This window comes from Thrips palmi, unplaced genomic scaffold (genome assembly GCF_012932325.1).
Source record: "Thrips palmi isolate BJ-2018 unplaced genomic scaffold, TpBJ-2018v1 HiC_scaffold_18, whole genome shotgun sequence".
Taxonomy (NCBI): domain Eukaryota; kingdom Metazoa; phylum Arthropoda; class Insecta; order Thysanoptera; family Thripidae; genus Thrips; species Thrips palmi.
In genome coordinates this window covers 9,761,252-9,777,272 of record NW_023144627.1, presented here as the reverse complement: position 1 = coordinate 9,777,272, position 16,021 = coordinate 9,761,252, and the positions used below count along the sequence as shown (strand labels likewise).

Below are 16,021 nucleotides of genomic sequence, written 5' to 3'. Positions count from 1 at the left end.
GGCGCTGAGGACTCCTCGGGGATGGCGACGTCTGCCTCAGAGGCTCCACGCGGCGAGGGCGGCCGCGGCCTCGACGGCCTCGACGGCGTGCAGCGAGAGCGACTGGCCTAGATTTGGTATGAACGCGGCAAAAAGTGGAAAGGCGATTCGCGCGGTTGTTTCGTTTTCGATGTTTTTTCTAGTGTAACGCGATCCGTTCGCGGGCGGGGCGCGGGCAACGCGTGGGGGCCCTGCATTGCCCTGCATGCGGCGGCCTCACACGTGAGAGAGGATAGACGGGCCTTGGCTGCCTCGGCTCTCGATAGACGCGGATAGAACTGCACTGCGGGGGATAGAAGGTCGGGCGCGAGCCACGAGGCTGGGCGGGCAGGGCAGGCTGGTCGCGGTGCCATAAGGCCCATAAGGCTTCTCCCGACGCAACAGCGGCGGCGCCCTTGACCAGCCATAAGTCCGGCCGCACAGTGGGCCAGAAGACCGGTGGAGGCGGAGACGTGTTTTGAGCTGCAGAGTCACTAAATGGGACTTGAACCGCACTTGTGACCCCACCAATGGATTGCTCTCCGAACGAGGAATCCATTGGTGGGGTCACACGTTCGGTTCGAGGCCTGTTTAGCGACTCTGGAGCACGAAACGCGTCTAGAGTTTTGTCCGCCTCCACCGGTCTTCTGGCCCACTGTGGGCCGCCCGGCGTGGGGCTCGAGGAGGCTGCGGGCCCACACTCGTCGCTCTGTCTCGCTCGCACTCATGACGCGGGCCGTCAGGTTGGAGGGCGACGGACATAGAGCAGCAAAGAAAACTGGAGCGGCTGCCCGGGCCATTCCCGAGCGCCTCGGTGGAGTATGTGCCCCGCGAGATGCGCACCTGCTGCAAGGATTCCCCCCTCCCTTTCCACTTTTAGATCCGCTGGGACACTATTTCTCACCGCGATGGCCGCGTTGGCTTGCAGCGCTTGCAGTGTCGTGACGCCCGATTTTCCGCAGACGAAGACTAAAACGCCGCAATATATAATCCGCCAGTGCGCGGCACTGGCACTGGCAAAAAAGGGAGGGGGGAGGGGGCACTTACACTGCAAGGGCACAGGCAGATGTCGCGACGCGTCTGCCTCTTCCCTCGGCCAGTCGGTGCCTCCGTCCCAGGCCGGCAGGCCTAGAGCGAATTGCTGTGGAGAATCGCTGGGAAAGATTTCCCGGCCGATGGGGAAACAAAAAAAAAAGTTGAGTAACAGCCGGTATTTGAACCCTGTACCCTGTCCGTTCACAGAGGTCGCTGAGCTGTGCGACGGCGGCGTGCACCCGCCCTGGCTGCTGTGGCTGTGCATCGCGCTGGCCGTGCTGTTCCTCATCATGCTCATCATCAACTGCTTCCTGTGCTCCGCCATGACCTGCTCGTGCGCGCGGACGGAGGTGATCGAGAAGGAGCCCTCCATCATCGAGGACTACGACCCCTACCGCTCGTGGCACGGCTCGCAGTACGGCTCCAGGTCAGCTAAAACTTTAAAACAATTTTTAAAAAACCATTTAAAAATAAAATAAGTTGAAATTGTGTTTTTAAAATTGTATCTGAGACCTGGTGGTGTTCCGGTACAGATCGCACAGCTCCCACAAAAAAAAGGGCGTTCTCCAACCGACCTGTCCCGTTCCTGTTTCAGGTACTCGCTGAACGGCAAGCCGGGCTACACGTCGGGCGGCTCCACCATGAACTCGACGCGCTCCGTGTCCACCAACAGCGACCACTACGCCATCGTGCACTCGCGGCCGGGCAGCCGCTATTCGCACAAGAACCACCGCGAGCGGGAGGGCCGGGACCACCGGGACCGGGGGCCGCCCAGCCACATCGGCAGCCACTACTCGGGCAAGATGTAGAGCCTGCAGTGTACTAGCCCTGGGCCGCCCAGCCACATCGGCAGCCACTACTCGGGCAAGATGTAGAGGCTCAACGCGGCGGCGGCACAGCGCGGCCATGGTGCAGCCACTCGACTGAATATATGTTTGTTTCCAGTGTACGTAGTTTGTGTCTGAACGGCGGCCGTCCGGCGCCCTTCTGGCCAATTGGCCACCGTCCGTGGGCCTTCCCTGAGCGGTTCGATCGGTCTCTCGAAAAGAGGACCGGCGTGTTAGCCACAGTCAGCGGTTGGAGTTCTCGAGCTTGCATTCACTGCTTGCGAGAGAGCAACGCAGACTTTTGCCATATGTGACCTCCTTTTTAGTTCTGTTTGTGGCGAGCCAAACTTACGAGTTTGTTTATTTCTCAGGGTCACTGTAATTTTCGCAAAAGATTAACTCAAACTGAGATCAGAGAGTGGCATTCTCTTCGTTTGGAGAAAAATCAAGTTACCAGAAAACACAGTTTTAAAAAATGAAACAAAACATAAATACTGTGTTTGTAAATCAAATATGGAAATCTTTTTTTCCCAAATTATCTTTTCCTTTTTGCACCTCCTGGTGCTGTAGTGAAGAGAAATGAAGAGAAACAGGTTGCAAAGTCATGAGTCCAAATTTCTGCTGGCATCACACATAGCAAAAATATGTAATTTTTTAAAAAAAATGAATGTTAAATGGTTTATACCCTTGTACGCTTAGGCCCCGACCAGTGGATCCAACAAAATATATTATTTTGTTTATTTTTTTCTGTTTCACCATGTGATCTTGAATAAACCACTGTTCAATGTACATATAGTTCATAAAGAATGCTCAAACGGTAGAATCTCTACCAGGAGCATCAACTTCTATTTACTGATTGTCAATAACAATATTTTTAGAAACGAGCAGGACTCGATAAAGTAAATTTTGCAGCTACTAGCTGCAGTGCATCAAATTTCAAATGATTGGGTGCTGCCTAAAAAGTGATGTTTAATAATTAATATAGTGTAAATGTTAATATATTTTTTAAAAAAGTTTCCAATGCTAAAAATATTTTTATGTTCAGTGTTTATTATGTTGAAAAAGCTGAGCTCACAATGAAACAAAATGAAATCTCAAAGGTACTGTGCATTCTGTCCTTTCCACTGTTGTGTTCCAAGATTGCATATCTCAATGTGATATATTCATGATAATTAGTTGGTTTCCCTTTTGATTTGTTTGTAACAATATCATCATAGGCATTAAAATATTCAATAAACATGCACCCTTGAAACAAAGAATATTTTTTAGGGATTGGGAACTCTTAAGTAATCGATATTTACTGTCGACTTTGCCATGTGTCATAATTTAAGAATCTATTTGTATACTTAAGATGGATGCTCCAGCTCCCAACAAGCTTTGTTGTAACTTATATTTTTATTAAAAAATCAATTTTTCTTATAGGTTGTTAATATTGTTTTTTGTTCAAAAGACATCAGCTAATCTGAATAGCATTGTTAACTATGATGACTCATTACATTGTATAGTCAGAACATTTATTAGGCCTGTTGGGAGCAGCAACCATGAAAGTCAGGTGTTTGTAATGAATGTTTTTAACTTCTGAGTGCTTGAGCTGTGATTGAATAAATTGTGTGTAAATACAAATGCCAATAAATGTACTTGGCCACTGAATACTCTCTTCAAGTTAATTTCAGAATGGAAAGGAAACTTTACACAAAATACATACAATATTTAGGACTGATATACATTTAATACCCAACTGATACAGTAGGCAGGGTCTCATAGTTTTATCAAAGTTTCAACAATCACAGAATACAAAAATAAAAACATCACTGGTTCTAAGCCTGAGCGGCCTTTGCCTTGGCCTTAGCCTTTTTCAGTTTGATTGCTGCAACTTTATGGTTCTTTATTTTCTTTCCTTGTTTACCTGTTACCTTGGGGGATTTCCCTTTAGGGGATTTTCCATTAGGAGACTTCCCATTAGATACTGCAGACACTGATATTTCTTTGTCTATCTTGGGTTTCTTAACTTTTTTTGCCTTTTTCTTTGGAGGTTGTCTACTTTCTTTGTCCAACGCCTCATTCTCTTCCTTTGACTGTTTTTCAACAATTTCCTGAGCTGTCTCAAATGCGTCACCAGCAAATATATCATCTAGTTCATTCAGGGCATATGTTTTTTCAGGCCTGTCAACTTCATTGTGTGTCTTCTGAGTTACCCGGCTCATATACTTGGACGCAGCAGCACTGTTTAGAAGTTTTCGGTGCTGCAACAATGTACAAAGGACAGTTAGAAAAAATTCACTCAAAAAGTTGGGAATCAGGACAGTTAGCAGCAGTGTTAGGGTCTTACCGCGCCAGGAGATACATAGTTAGGGTTTTCCCACAAAGTTGCACCACCAAAGCTCCCAGCAAATATTTTGATTGGATTGAGAACAAATCTAGGTCCTGTAAACAAACCAAACAAATTGAATCTTCTGCAAAACCAAACCATTTTGGCAATGAAAGGCACACTTAACAACATACCAATTTCAGCCAAAGCACCATCTTCTGACAAAATTTGGTAATTACGGAACCATATACGATCGTCAAATATGGAAAATGTCAACACATGGTCTATGAATGGTTGGCTTTTGGGATGACCATTTGGTACACCAAAAATCTGAAAATAGATAAGGAATATCATAGTGACATTATTTTTAAATTCAGCCCACAATATCTCACACTTCTAAACAATTTCATACCTGGATAAGAATTTCTTTCAGTATTTTGTAGTGCGGTTCTGTGTCAAAGGTGGGGTTAAACGACAAAAGTGGTCTACTATGCCTGAGGCAGTTACCAGTCAATTTCATTTCAGCCGTTGTGTAAACTGAAAACAGAAATAAAGAATGTAAATATGTTTAAAAATTACTTTCTTGAATCAGCGAAAGAATGGTTTGGGCAACATACTGTTTTCAACCAAAAATTTAGCAGATGGACCAGATGGAACGTTAGCCAACCACATGTATAGGTCTCTTTTAAGTCTCCCCTCCAATAGAACAGCTTTGTTACAATTTTTCATCTCACAGACCTAGAAACAAAAACAAAGTAAGAACCCTCAGAAGAAGCAAAGCAACAAGACCTTTCAATATACGCTTGAATCTCACAAGACGCAGAATAGACCTTTACCTCATTCACAGCAAACAATTTTTCTTTCTTATCAAACTTGTTCTCATCTCGACTATGTGGCATGAAATTCCGCAGGTCTTTCATGAGATGTCGGTCCCTGAATGAAATACCTCTTGCAGCAAATACGAGCACTCTCTGTTTGTTGATCCATTTTGACTGAAAACAACAATACTAATCGGTAAACAGAAAAGGGAAAGCTGAACAAATTATGCAGCGCAGAAGGCAAACTGACAGCATGTTGTAAAAGAAATGGTGCGCAACGTAAATCTACAAAATTTTGAAGGAAAATTTGACAACGAATCCTTTAGATACATAACCTAGCAGCTTGGCCCGGTCTTATAACGTAAATACCTTTCTTGGGATTGGGTCGTCAGAGGATCTAGTGGGAGGAGGTAATTCAACCGATTCGTCAGAGTCTGAAGATTCTTCTTGCTCAGCCAGCTTACGCTTCCTTGCTGCTTTCACTCCCATTTTCAGAAGCGAGTATTTTCTCACGTGTTTGTGTTGGAGCAAAGCACTGCCTGACTGACGGATGAAGCATGCATTAAGAGAGGTTAGGAGACCAATCCTCGACAACCGAAACCATATTCACGTACGTATTTGTTTAGCCAACCTTAGTCATCGATCCATCCGATCACAGGGATGAACTTATCACAACCTTTCCGATCAAACACGACAATCTTATTAAGTAATAAATAAGATTTACTTCTTAGACATCTCGTGACATTATGATGGCTTCTAGCTTCTAATTAATAAGACCTTCACAACATTAGCATTGGTACTTCTGAAAATTGGCGGACCAGTTCTTTCATGAAAAATCTTTGCGCCCTTATTCATGTGTTTTGCTTGTGTCTTCTGCGGACAGCCGGACAGCCGCAGTAAACGTGCAGTGAAATTTGTCATACAATAACATAGGTGACAATACCAATATGAAAGTAGAGCATTAGCAGAACGAAAACAAGAGAAAGTCGAACCAGTCTGCTGTGTTTGTGTGTGCGTGCGTAGTGGACCTACAAAACTGCATCATGACTAAGTGAAACTAATCAAGTGCGTTTTTTTTACACCTGTACCGTGCCTCAATGATTTTCTATACCTATTTTATTTTTGTATCATCACTGACAACCATCTAATTTTGAGGTGTCAATTTCTTACAAACGGCTTTAATGTTTACCCAGAACTACTGCTAAGGAGACATACCAGACTACTTTCTTAGCACACTCAATCTTCGAATTTCGCAACAGCTTAGAAGACAGCAACAATATGGATAGCTTACGGTTCGTACATACATCGAAACCATTGTATTTTTCTTCTGCATAGCGCTTGTTGTTCAATGGTCTGTTGAAACGAAGTTTCCAAAAATGTTTGATCACTCTTTCTTTGCACGGAATGCCTACATGTACACATGGGGCATCTGTTTTCGGAAATACGTTTGGAATGCCTAGACTTTTTTTAATAGCAATGACAGTGGTTTGCTACAAGTCAATTCAATGAAGTTTTAACTGTATAATGAGAAGGTGTTTTTGTCTGATCCCTACTGATCACCGTTTCAGTCTGTATTTGGTCACTTGGAATGTAGCGACCCAAGCACCAGAGGAGGATGTCACTGCACTTCTTGGTTTGAGCAATCGCTCACCTAAGGACAAGCTCCCCGATTTGTATTTTATCGGGTATGTCCTCAGCAGGCATTAAAATATGCATAAAGCTGGTGTCTTACTCCCGGTCTACAGCACACTATTGTTTTTATTTTTCACAGCCTCCAAGAGGTAAAATCTCAGCCTCAGAACATGCTTCTGGATGCCCTGTTTGATGATCCATGGTCAAACACCTTCAGGTTGGGTTTATTTTGTACCTCACTTAATATAATAAGGCCTGTATTTGTAACTGATTTTGTTATTACTTGTATTAGGACTGTTATGGCAAAACATAAATATATCAAGATAAAGACCATTCGACTACAGGGCTTAGTTCTCAGTGTCTTCAGTCTCAGCCACCATCTAACCCACTTGAGAGACATCCAGACACAGTTTACAAAAACTGGCCTCGGAGGAATGTGGGTAAGTTGCAGATTTTCTCTTTCATCCATCGCTGATTTAGAATCTCATTATATTTGTTACTTTGACTCACTCTGCCTTCCTTTTTTTCATTTTCAGGGAAATAAAGGAGCTGTAACTATTCGCTTTAATCTATACGGATGTTCAATTTGTGTTGTGAATTCTCACTTAACGCCCCATGACCATCTGTTAAAAGAACGTGTTGCTGATTACAACACTATTGTTGGCTCTCAATCATTCTCTGTTGGAGAGACGTCTCGAATATTCCTTCATGAGTATGTATGGCATTAATGCCAGGTATGCAAGTGTTCCTGCCTTTCAAAATGTAGTTTAACTTTAAAATTTTATGAAACAGCTATGTATTTTGGATTGGAGACTTGAATTTCCGTTTGGCTGATCCAAATGTTCTAACTGGTCCAGAAATAAAACGTCTGGTTGAATGTGGCGAGTTGAAATCACTGCTGGACAGGGATCAACTTCGACAAGCTATGGCTCTTGGCTCAGCTTTCAGTGAAATGACAGAGCAGCTTCCAAGCTTCCCTCCTACTTACAAACATCACTTGCATAGTTCTGCCTATGATTTGAAGTAAGTACCAAATATAAGAATTAACTCTATTTTTAGCCCTTATTCAAAATCAATTAATCTATTTTATTCAAATTTCTCAGACGTCGACCATCTTGGACAGACAGGGTACTGCATTTTGTGCATAAAAACGTCTATGAAAACATTACTTTGCATGCTGAACAACTGTCATACACCAGTGTCCCTCAATATGAGCAAAGTGACCATAAACCAGTTATATCTGAGTTTGCAATTAAGGTAAAACATAACAACTTCACAATTCTAATTGCTGTTACTTCAATTTGATCAGGCTTTCTAATTGTTATATTGTTTTCTAGGTTTTCAGTGACTATCATGATAGATTGGTTGAATTCATGCCTGTTGAAGACTGGTATTTGGATGAGATGAACAGTGTATTTTGTCACATTGGAGATGATGTGAAACATTCCCCATGGGACTGGGTTGGTCTCTACAAGGTAGTGAAATAATGCCTTTTGTAGGATTTCTTTGGGATGCTTGTTATAACGTTTAGATTATGCCTTAATGATATTCTTAATATTTTATTTAGGAGGACTTTTCAAGTTTGGATGACTATCTTTGCTATGTCTATGTAAGCACTACTCCATTTTGGGCTGAGCAAAGTATAAATCAATCCAGCCAGAATCGTAATACCTTAAAATTGACTTTCCCTGATACTGCTGCTCGGCTGCCTGGTAAATACCAGGTTGTCTATGTCACGAATAGCCCTGTTTCTGTTTTGGGAATCAGTGCCCCTTTCCAAGTAAGTTTCTGTCTGGCCGCTACATTCTGTGGTGACTCCTTATTTCTGATTTGTGACCTAACTGTTTGATGGTTTGTACAGGTCTATTCTCCACGGCAGCCAACTTTTGATTGGGGGCAATCATGACCGCCCTGCCGCCAGTGGCTGCTAATGCATCAAAGTCTTGCCTGTTCCTGAAAATATCTTCCTCATTTCTCTTTCTTTTCTGTGTGCAGATTCAAGGTATACCAGAGATTAATTTTTACCTCTAGTGTATGAAGTAAATGTTTTAAGAATTGGGTAAAATGACTTTTTACCCTGGAAAAACATATGTTGGTGTATGGTGTGGTTTGTGTTAATTGCCAGACTGAACATAGTACAATGTGTGGTGGTATCTGTGTAAAACCACGCAATTGCATACTGATTAGTGCTTAAGCAGCTAGCTGTGACAACTCAGTTTTATTTTTTTGACCCTCTGAATCATTCAGGTCCTGAGTTGTCAGTGCTTGATCTTTTACCTTTTATGATTTTATAGATGGTTTAAAGTTTGAGTCATTAATCAACATTTTTAGCACTCTGTGAAGGATTTTTTAAAAATCTTTACAATACTAAATACGGATTCTGTACAAAACCTTGTTTGAATTTAGCTTCCCAGTTACCTTTACCTTGCATTTACTGTATATGTTAAGTCACCATAGCTTATTTTAGTGAGAGTTCTATTTTCCTATGAGATTGTTTTCATATATCATTCCTCATTCTATTGTCTGTTGTACCCCTAGAAGTGAACAACATATGGCAAACAAGGGTGTTGTTTGAAAAACCACTTGTTTTCTTGTTGTTGTAGTTGTTGTTTTTGTGTTCTGGCAGCTCAGTGCAGCTTCATAGATGTGTGACATGACCTTGTACCTGTCAATCCATGAGTATACTGGTAATTTCAGTAAAAACTGCTATGTTAATATTATAAGATTTGTCATATTACATGCAATCATGTTTATTTTTTCCATTTTATTAAAATGGTGGCTGCATTATTTTTACTAAATTGTAAATTTTGAAGAGAAAACGTTGGTTTTTTTCTCTTATAGTTTGTAACCCAGAGAGCACAAATGACTGCTTTTGCTGTGAGGTTACACTGCTTACAAATGGAGTCTCTTCTATATCCGTCCTTAAAGTAAATTCATATGTTACTTTGTGTTGATTTGTGTTTTACATACTATGCATATAATCCGTTAAAGTCTGTTCAGAGACTAGATGAACTAGTCTTTGGTAATGAGTAATGAGTAACGAGTGACCTTTGCCTAAGGTATGTGGAATGTTTCATTGGCTGTTACTTTAAATGTGTTATGACTTACGGGTCATTATCCTGATAATGGTGATACTTAATATTGGGTCTTACATTGCATGATTATGCTGTACTTGCGATCAGTGAGCTCCACAATCTGTGATATGAGAAGTTTCTTAGAATGCATTAGAATGAAAAATCAATTGAAGTTTATGGCTTTTCCTTATTTTCATCTGTAGACTCTTATTTGAAGTGCAGCGTATTCTCTGTACTGAATTTATGCTTGTTTGTTTCATCCCGGCCCCCCTTTTTTTGGCCAGTATGAGTCGGTACTATTATCAATCTACTTAATCTCTTTGTGGTAAAGGGTAGAATTATTGAATCAGTCGTGCATCAGGCAAAAAAGGTCTCAAATTATTATTTTTTTTCATTTGAAAAAATTGGGTGTTTAGAAAACAACAATCGTTTCTCAGTATTCTTAGGACAAAATGCTACCATGTTCCTAATTTGCATATATAATTGGCTATTAAGTTTCTAATTATCATTTTTGCAAAGGGTCACCTGGCTTGAATTATTGACAATTTTACAGTATAATCCTAGAAATTGTTTATGGGGCCCTTTCTACTTATAGGTGCTTGCAATCAGAAGATAAGAACAATGCTACATTCAAAGTACCATAATTATGACATTGCTCAAATCAATCAGTCTTATGTTAAATTAAGACTAACCTGCTTACTCTAGTCCACTGTCAGTATCTTTTAAACTACACACTCCTTTGATAATTAATGGATTTTAAAAATTTGGCATCTTAGTTTTTGCATCAGTTAGCACGAATGCCTATCTACTTAATGCCCTATTGTTTATCTTGGTCATGTATCGCATGAACCTATCTTAATACCTCATTCAACCAAATGAACTAATACATCAGTCAGAATTGGAGGGAGCCAATACTATGCTGAAATGACCCAATGACATGTACTGCACAAAACTTTGCCTAAGGGATGTTCTCTTTAGAAATTTGTTACTGAACTGAAGAGAAGTTTATTGAGTTGTTATTTGACAATAGTCGTTGATTTAGATTGTTGTACTGTCTTCATTACACTTGTTTAGTGACACTGTCTGCCTGAATTTGTTTTGCATCAATATTATAAAGTGTATTGTTGAACTGTTGATAGTGTGTTTTAATGTGACCCTCACTACATTATCATATTGTCCAATGGACAGCAAAATTAAAATGCACACAGCTCTGAGATTCCAAACGCTATGAGTATAGCACGTACGGTGCAATGCACCTGAGATATCGCACCATACATGTAACACCACAGCCATATTGCACCTTACGTGCCATGCATCCCAAAAAGCCCTATGCTAATGCGTGGGAATGGGAAGGCATTGCAGCTTTTGCATTGCACCAACTGACGTCGGGATGAGCCACCTGACCTTGGCTGCCACAGGCGGGACCGCCAAACGCTGGAAGAAAGGCGTCGGCTGGCTGAGCGCCACTGCACCCAACCGTCCGCTCTGTCTCTCTCGCACCTACACGGGACGCCCCATGGGTGCGAGAGAGACAGAGCGACGAAGAAAACGGCTCTCTGCGATTGAGTCTGCTGGGCAAAGCCAGCAGAGCGACAGCGCAATGCATTGCAGCTACGCCGCTTTGGGGGAGGGGGAGCGTGGGTGGAGGCAGTGGCGCTCCCGGGTCCCGGCACCCGATCCGCCCGCGGCCGCGGGGGCTGGTCTGGTCACTTCGGTGCCGATGGGCGCATCGCCGTGCTTCGCCGAGCTTCGGGGGTTTTCGGGAAACGTGCCGGTGCCGGTGGCGACGGGGTATCATACTTCGGGCCGCGCTTTGCCAGGCTGTGCCTTGCCGCGTCCGCGTCCGCGGCTCCACGGTGTAGAGTGGCCCCGGGCCCGGGCACGCTATGTTTAGGTCCCGGTGTCCCACTGCAGGGCGAAGGGAGGAGGGGGTGTCCATGCTCCCGTTTGTTATTCGAGCGTTTCACGCCGGGCGACCGTCCTGCAGCACGCTGATTCCGAGGCTCGCCTGTCTCTCTCGCACCGATGCGTGACGCCCGAGGGATGCGAGTGAGACAGAGCGACGAAGACGGCTCTCGGGACGAGTCTGCTGCCGACTGTCCGGGAAGCACAACAAGACAGCAAACATTCCTCGTCGCGCTCCCCCTGCCGGCCCTTCTGCCCCCTGCCAATATAAACCGGGAGGGCGCAGCCCGGCGCAGCCGCCCAGCACACTGATGCCGAGGGTCGTTTTCGTCGCTCCGTCTCTCTCGCACCTGCACGGGACGCCCCACGAGTGCGAGAGAGACAGAGCGACGAAAACGACTCTCGGAATCAGTCTGCTGCCCCAGCACCCACCGTCCACCACCGATTGCCATCTCTTTCCGATCCACCCTCGAGCCGATTCGCACCGCCCCGCTTTCATTTCCACTCTTATTGTTTCTTTTAAAAGAGTAACGGGCGATGCATTGCTGGTCGCACCGCGGGTTTTTCTTTTTCTTTCCCAGCCACTCGATATAGGTCACCACGGCGGCCGGCGGCTCGGCGGCTCGGCGGCTCGGGGTGGGGGTGTGGGACCCAGAATGGCACCACATATCTGTGCTAAGCTGAGCTGTCGTTTGGTTTGGTGACAACTGGTAGCCACCGTGACCGGGGGCGGGGGCGGGGCGGGGGGAGGTGTCCGTACGCCCCCGGGGCGCCGAGGTGCCGCGGCCCGTGCGGGGGCGGCGTGCCCAGGCATGCCGGGGGCGGCGGACCGTCGGGTGCTGCCATCTGGCGGCGCGGCGGCGCGGCGGTCAACCCCGAAACTGTTTCAAACGAATCACGGTGCGGTGCGAGGCAGCAGCCTCATTCCGAGAGTCGTTTTCGTCGCTCTGTCTCTCTCGCACTCATGATCGTCCTCGATAGGTGCGAGAGAGACAGAGCGACGAAAACGACTCTCGGGATCAGTCTGCAGCCAGAGGCGTAGCGGCCGTTCGCCTCCTCGAAGACCACTGTCTCTGTCCGTCGCTCTGTGTCACTCTCTCCTTCTCTGTCCGTTTATTTTTCACAACTCGGCCGCTGCAGCTTGGCCAGTGCGGTGCGAATGACGTTCTGGGCGGGCGGCGGGCGCGGGCAGCCCCGAATAGTGTCAATGACTGGTCTTGCGACTTTTAGACTCTGTCCGCTCCGCCCGGCCAGGTGAGAAAACACCGCGACCGCTGGTATGCGAGGCAGCAGCGGTAGCAGCCCGCCGGTGGCGCGGTTGTCAATGGCCGCAGCCAGAGGTCTGCAATGGACAGTTCTGGCTCGAACCGATAGCTGCCGCGACCAAAGCCACTTGGAACCGATCCGAACCGTTGGCTTCATAGCCATTGGATCTACAAGAACTGTTGACCACTTTCGAGTCCCGGCACCGCCATCATATTTTTGAGGGAATTTTTTTTTTGCTGTGGCAGCCGCTAGATGTTCGGCCGTCTGTATGGAACAAGCGCTTGCTTTTGCGCGGTTACAAACAGTCATTTACACCGAAAAAAATGATTGCCTCTGCTGGGATTCTAAGCCGCCTTGCCAAGTCGACTCGTGAAGCTCAGCGACGGAACCGAGTCATGCCATCTCTCTCGCACCATAGGGAGCGCTGGAACTGGGTGGACTGTCCATTGCAGACCTCTGGCCGCAGCAGCCTGATTCCGCGAGAGTCGTTTTCGTCGCTCTGTCTCTCTCGCACTCACGGGGCGTCTGCCCTACGTGCGAGTGAGACAGAGCGACGAAAACGACTCTCAGCCTGCTGGGTAAAGCACGCACAGACAAAAAGTCACGACGTCGCGCCTGGGTATGCGGGTTTGCCTATCTCGCAAGCCTTCCAGGAGGAAAGCCAAACCTCCACAGCAGGCTGATTCCGAGAGTCGCTCTGTCTCTCTCACGCCTAGAGAAACAGAGCGACAACAACGACTTTCGGAACGAGTGCGCGCAGAGGGCGCGGCGCCCTGGCCAAGGTGCGATGGTGCGGTCCCGGACCAGTTGGCAGTTGGGTCCTTGTAGAGGCGGCCGGGCACGTTCCACTCCGGGCCACTGCGTCCCACTCCGCGCGATGTATGGGTCGTCATTATGGCACCTGCCAATGAGCTTGTTAGCGACCGGCAGCGACCGCCGGCACCGTCGCGCAGTGGGCCAGAAGTCCGGTGGAGGCGGCCAAAACTCTGGACGCGTTGTGAGCTCCAGAGTCGCTCAATGGGACTCGAACCGAACGTGTGACCCCACCAATTGATTGCTCTCCGAACGAGGAACCCATTGGTGTGGGGTCACACGCTCGGTTCGAGTCCAGCTCAGTGACTCTGGAGCACAAAACGCGTCTAGAGTTTTGTCCGCCTCCACCGGTCTTCTGGCCCACTGTGCGTCGTCCTTTCCCGGGGCGCGTTCGGAAACGCCGCCCTGGACGGCACGAGTGCGAGGGAGCGCGAGGCGTGACCGCTTCCGAAACGCGCGCCGCGCCGCGGCAGACCGATTCCGAGAGTCGTTTTCGTCGCTCCGTCTCCCTCGCCCCTAAGCTACCCTAAGCGGGACGCGACGTGAGTGCGACGGAGACAGAGCGACGAAAGCGGCTCTCGGAATCGGTCCGCAGGGCACGGCGTCACCGCGTCGCCGCGTCACTGGGCGACCTCCTAGGCCGCCAGGCGCACGGACGTGACTCTGGAACACGCCCAAGGAGCGTCGCGTTGCGTCGTACAGTCGTACAGTCACTCACCGGCCGAGGCGACCACAGCGGTCATATACGGCGTTAGGGCAGAGCCACGCTCTGCAGACTGATTCCGAGAGTCGCTTTCGTCGCTCTGCCTCTCTCGCACCTATGCGGGACGCCCCATGAGTGCGAGAGAGAAAGAGCGACGAAAGCGACTCTCGGAATCAGTCTACTGGGTCACTGGGAGGGGACGTGGCAGACAGTCGAACAGTGTGGCGCCAAACGCGTCCAGCGGCCCAATTGGTGAGGGCAGCAGATGCATGCCATGTCATTGGGGCCGTGCCGAACACACACACAAACACACACACAAACACACACACACGCGCGCGCGCGCGCGCGCGCACACGCGCACATGCATGCACACACACACACACACGCACGCACGTACGTACCAGGAGGTCCTCAGGGGAAGATGGACGCCGCCTCCGAGGTAGGCCGCCGCTCCGCTGCAGCACTCCGAAGTCTGACGGGACGGCCTAGGCGCTCCGCCCGATCCGTTTCCTTTTCGCGATGCATTTCTTCTCCACCGACTTTCGAGGTGAGGGAAGGGGTGGGGGGGATTCGCTGGCGGGACGGCTGTCGCGCCCAGAATCCACGTGACACTTGATTGACATGTTGGACAGCCGCCTACGATCATGTGTGGTCTAGCCCTTAATGGTAATGGTAACGGGAGGTAGGCTGCCCTGGTGCACCGCTGTCTGACGGGACGGCCCACCCCACAGGCGCTCCAACCCGCTCCCCCCGATCCGCTTCTTTCGCGGTCCAGTCACTGTCAAAGTGGAATCAGTCGGACTGCAAGTGTCGTAAACTGGAGTCAAGTGTAAAGTTACGTCGGAATATTGTCACTACGTTATGATTGAAACGAAGCATAGACATGGAATTTCCCATGTGGGGTGAAACCACGCGAATGAGCCTCAGAGGCTTGATTTCAAGCGAGACACTGACTTCGCTTGAAATCAGAGGGCAATGCTGCGCTCAGTTTTACCAGTGATCTTGGCGCTTCTTTGATGCTTTTTCTCGACGGCTCAGGGTTGGGGTTGGGCAGCAATTTGATGGTGCATTGGCCCTGCATTCCTTTGCCATAGACTCCCTCCGCAGCGTGTTTGGCGGCGTGGCGGCGCGAGGCGGTGCCGATGTCTGAATCACGCTCCCCCCCCCTCCCCCCTCTCTCCACCCGCTGGGCCAGGCAGGCCACCTTGGACGAGGGTTGTAAGGAGACGCCTTGGACCGAGCCGACGCCACCCTGACCGTGGTGGTTGCGGCCGCTGCGGCCGTTGCGGCGCACAGTGGTGGAGGGGGAGGGTTGGCCGCGGTGGAGGGGATGCAACCCGCCCTGGTGGGGGTGGCGCCCGCTCCGCCGTCGGCGCCGCACCCCGTGGAGGGGATGCCGCCCCCCGTGGTGGGGGGTTCGTCGGCGCGGTGCTGCGAGGTGCTGCGTCCCGGGGCGGCCGAGGGAAGCCGCCCCGTGACAGCCTCCCCCGCCCTGGCTTGGATTGGCCCGCTATGGCGCGGCGTAAGGTGATCCTACCCCCCACCCGGGGGCCGGAGCCCCCCCGCGGGCTGCCGCCCCTCGCCCCGCCCCCCACCCCACCCCCCGCCGGGCCGAAGACACG

General features: G+C 48.2%; 3 protein-coding genes across 4 annotated transcripts in view; 2 read left to right on the top strand and 1 right to left on the bottom strand.

Annotated features, from left to right (window-relative positions):
• LOC117644368 overlaps positions 1–3,532 on the top strand; it is a 70,827-nt gene extending 67,295 nt beyond the window's left edge. The window contains exons 9-10 of the mRNA XM_034383762.1: positions 1,261–1,480; positions 1,649–3,532. Of these exons, the coding sequence (XP_034239653.1) occupies positions 1,261–1,480; positions 1,649–1,862 (434 nt within the window). The 3' untranslated portion in view covers positions 1,863–3,532. The remainder of the gene's footprint in view (positions 1–1,260; positions 1,481–1,648) is intronic.
• Positions 3,533–3,587: 55 nt separating this feature from the next.
• LOC117644371 (ribosome biogenesis protein BRX1 homolog) lies at positions 3,588–5,584 on the bottom strand. Its single transcript, XM_034383765.1, has 7 exons — positions 5,376–5,584; positions 5,025–5,180; positions 4,806–4,926; positions 4,601–4,725; positions 4,383–4,518; positions 4,210–4,304; positions 3,588–4,123 (listed from the first exon to the last, which is right to left on the bottom strand). Exons 1-7 carry the CDS (start codon positions 5,493–5,495, stop codon positions 3,698–3,700), a joined length of 1,179 nt encoding a protein of 392 aa, XP_034239656.1. The 5' UTR covers positions 5,496–5,584; the 3' UTR covers positions 3,588–3,697.
• A 341-nt stretch (positions 5,585–5,925) lies between these two features.
• On the top strand, positions 5,926–10,846 carry LOC117644369 (inositol polyphosphate 5-phosphatase K-like). Of its 2 annotated transcripts, XM_034383763.1 has the most exons (11): positions 5,926–6,071; positions 6,200–6,298; positions 6,575–6,691; positions 6,778–6,855; positions 6,931–7,078; positions 7,175–7,350; positions 7,431–7,661; positions 7,742–7,895; positions 7,976–8,113; positions 8,206–8,418; positions 8,500–10,846. In XM_034383763.1, exons 2-11 carry the CDS (start codon positions 6,285–6,287, stop codon positions 8,542–8,544), a joined length of 1,314 nt encoding a protein of 437 aa, XP_034239654.1. In that variant the 5' UTR covers positions 5,926–6,071; positions 6,200–6,284; the 3' UTR covers positions 8,545–10,846. The 2 variants fall into 2 exon arrangements, with proteins under 2 accessions (XP_034239654.1, XP_034239655.1); XM_034383764.1 differs by lacking the exon at positions 5,926–6,071 and having other exon boundaries at positions 6,078–6,298.
• The last annotated feature ends 5,175 nt before the right edge of the window (positions 10,847–16,021 follow it).